The sequence below is a fragment of the Stegastes partitus genome, unplaced genomic scaffold, assembly GCF_000690725.1.
Source record: "Stegastes partitus isolate 25-593 unplaced genomic scaffold, Stegastes_partitus-1.0.2 Scaffold816, whole genome shotgun sequence".
Taxonomy (NCBI): domain Eukaryota; kingdom Metazoa; phylum Chordata; class Actinopteri; family Pomacentridae; genus Stegastes; species Stegastes partitus.
The window spans coordinates 352,934-356,205 of NW_007578547.1; the positions used below are offsets into that span (position 1 = coordinate 352,934).

At 47.0% G+C, this 3,272-nt stretch overlaps 1 protein-coding gene across 1 annotated transcript in view; it reads left to right on the forward strand.

The window, feature by feature from the left end:
* Positions 1–2,898, forward strand: part of LOC103365174 (E3 ubiquitin/ISG15 ligase TRIM25-like) — a 4,356-nt gene extending 1,458 nt beyond the window's left edge. Inside the window, exon 2 of the mRNA XM_008292536.1 lies at positions 2,775–2,898. Coding sequence (XP_008290758.1) covers positions 2,775–2,898 — 124 coding nt within the window. The remainder of the gene's footprint in view (positions 1–2,774) is intronic.
* Positions 2,899–3,272: the final 374 nt, after the last annotated feature.

The following is a 3,272-nucleotide window of genomic DNA, read 5'->3' on the forward strand; positions in this document are numbered from 1 at the left end:
AAGTCGCAGCTCCAAGCTCGACAATGCAACACGGCTCAACTGTGCCCACTACAATATTGAACATCCACGTCCACGCCCCTCAGCCATCCTCACACCGTCCATAGAGGTCTGACTTCCACACAAGTTCAGATTTCTGTTGCTCCTACAGGGAGATCGGTGTCTTCGGTGTCACTTGAAGCAGACGGCCATGCAGCTATTAGTCTATTGTTAACTAGTGGTACTCATTCTATACCTCCTCGTTACTGCTGTAACTCCGTTCTGATTGAGTATTAGTTGCATCCTTTCCCATCTTTGCAAAGCGTCACAATCAGATTTTCAGTTTCTCTGGGAGCTCAGCCAAGTCATGCCGCTCCTCTTCTAAGCATGTCAGTGCAGTTATGATGCTGCATTAAGCTTCCACTTGAGGCCACGCATTTTCAATACAGTCTAGTTTTTGATTTTCATAAGAGGAAGCGTTTCGGGGATTTTTCTCACTCCTGTTGTGATCTGTACGTGTTGAGATTCACGCTGTCACTGATTTACTACTACGGAAATAAGAAAATAATGTATTACTGACTACTCAGGATGATAATTTACACAAGGAAGAGGGAACACACAATGAGTGGCTCCTGCTTGTGTAATCAGGAAGGATGCAGCAGCTCCTGTCTGGTGTTAATCAGGAGTGATCATGCAGAAAGTGGAGGTATGATGGATTTACAGATAATTATAGACCTATCATTACCTAATGCTTCACTGATGTGGTTTCTTTCAGCTGGTTCTTTACCATCCGCCGTACAGGAAGCACTTGTGAAAGTCACTCACATTTGAATCTCTGTATTGTAAGAAAACGTGGTGTGACCACCACCTTGATGAAGAGTGTTTGGAGGAGGAGGAAGGCCCCAGTGAGTTTTTATCTTTTTCTTTCAGCTCTGTCTTTGATCACTTTTGCAGTGCTGCGGTTGAAAGTGCCGCCTCAGGCTCCATCAGCACAACTGCATTTTTATTTTAATACAGCATTTTAAAAGGAAAATGATCTCCATCCGTACAAGGAAGCCAAAAAAGCCTGACCATTCACACCCTCTGGACATGTGAGTGACAGTGTCAACATGAAGCAGTGGGATGGTTGTTCAGGTCCATGAAAGAAAGAAGAAACGGGTCATGTGATCTTAGCGTTACCAGTCAATAAGCAGCACATAGAGACATGTTGGATCCAGTCAGAAAGCAAACGTTCTGAGTAGTCGTCTTGTCTGTCCTCGATGATGGAGATGTCATCGGCAGAAACCAAAGCTCTGGATTCAGTTTATCACCTCACATTCATGCCGGTGCTTATTGTTGAAAAGTTGGCTGGTCCACCGCTAGCAGTTAGCTAAGACACACATTAGCTTCTGTTAGCTTAGAATGCACCAAATAGCCCCAACACATGACTTATTTGTTACCAAATCACCGATTAACTCATTCAAGCGCCTGGCTAACGCTCAAAGTCCTCACGACGAAACCAGGAACAATGCTTTGAGACTTCAAACATGTTGCTTTCACTTGCATCACCACAGCGGTGAAGTCATCACACTGACTCATCTGGACCTGTGTCTTCTACCAACACACTCTGACAGTGGGAACTGGCCAGAACTGGACCCATAGTCAGAATATCTAGGGACGGTTCGCTCTACTTGTAAAGGGCCATCACAGAACCAGAACCATCTACATCAGGCATCACCAAATGGTGGACCTCGGTCCAGATCCGGACCGAGTGATGGTTCTGTCCGGACCCGTGACCAATCTCTGATAAATTCAGAACAGATTTTCATGGAGCATTTTTTCCAACGGTCGCTGCTATTCTATTTAATACGGTAATCGCTCCACTCAGTCCAGCCAATCAGATCGTTTGGTTCCCCTGCACGGCGGCGCACCGCCACAGCTCGCTGCCGCTCTGCCTCTACAGCAGAGCAGAGAGGAAGTGATGACAACATGGCTCGGTCCAACAGAAGGAAGGCTGCTGTTTTAATGATGAGTGGACGGAGAGGTTTATGTTCATTCTTCCATCAGGTCGTTCACAACCAGAGGCCTCATGTGCTCTGAAAACATGGCGTTAAGTAAAAGCAGCAGCAGCGTGAAGCACCGCTACCTCTGTAGAGCAAAGTTCTCCCTGAAGTCCGAGCTGAGGGCAGAAGAACCGAGCTGCCGGCCCAGAATGACAGATCTACCAAACCTTTGATTTGTTGTTCCTGAGGGTGTTGGCTTTCTACTGGAAGTGGAGGCCTCCAGGTCTTTGGGCTGGGACCTCTTTAGGAGATTAAAGGATTATTCGGCTCTGTTTGCACTTTTTAAATGTATTTTATTCTGAGGTTTTTGTTTTCTCCAGTCTGAAATAAAGGCCTTAAACTTATTTGCCTGGCACTGCTTCTATATCTGGTACCAGAACCAGCTGTTGACTCAGTTAAACATCCTGCACTGAAAACTGACAATAAGTGTTGTTGAAGCCATGAACATGTGGCCACAGGGGAAGGCTGTAGGACACAAACTGGACTTCGGTTCGGACCTTTTACACTTGGAGGACATTTTAATAGCTGGACCTCAGTGACTTTTAATTGAATACCCCTACTCTACATACTCAAGAGCCTGGCTTTGGAAAGCTTCTGGTGTGGCAGAACTGTTACTGAACTCCTCAGATCATCCCCAAGCTAACCTTCGCCTGGGACCTGCTAGTTTCCCGTCAGCTCCAGTCAGCCAGTCACCAGCCTGATCATCTGCAGTCATTTCCTGAGTCTGCAAGCCTCTGTGTTGCTGGTTTCCTGTAGGTCCTGCCCTGGAGCAACCTCCTGGGAAGCCTTCCAGAAGAAAGCATGGCTCCAGCTGATGTCATGTCTGCTGCTCCCCGACTCCGTGAAGGTCCTGAGTGTCAATGAGGTCCCAGTCAACTAGACCTGGGTCCTGGCTGACCACTCCTCTGTTCCTGCACCTCTCCTTACCCTAGATGGGTCAAAGCCTAATCTGTTTCCGGAAACTATCAGAGATGTGGACATGTCCACAGCGCCACCTTGAAAATTTCAATGGAGTCCTGTCCGAAGCACGTTTGCCCTAGAGCTACGCAATTTCAAAGGTATATAGAGCAGGTCAGGACGAACAAAAAAGTCAGGCTGGGTCAACCTCTAAAATGCAACACGACTCAACTGCGCCCCCTACAATATTTCAACAGAGTCCCATCGCGGCTGCGTTTCACCTCCACCTACGGAATTCGCCACACATGTGTAACAACTCGTGATGCACAAAAAAGTCCATTAGCATGTTTCTGTAAA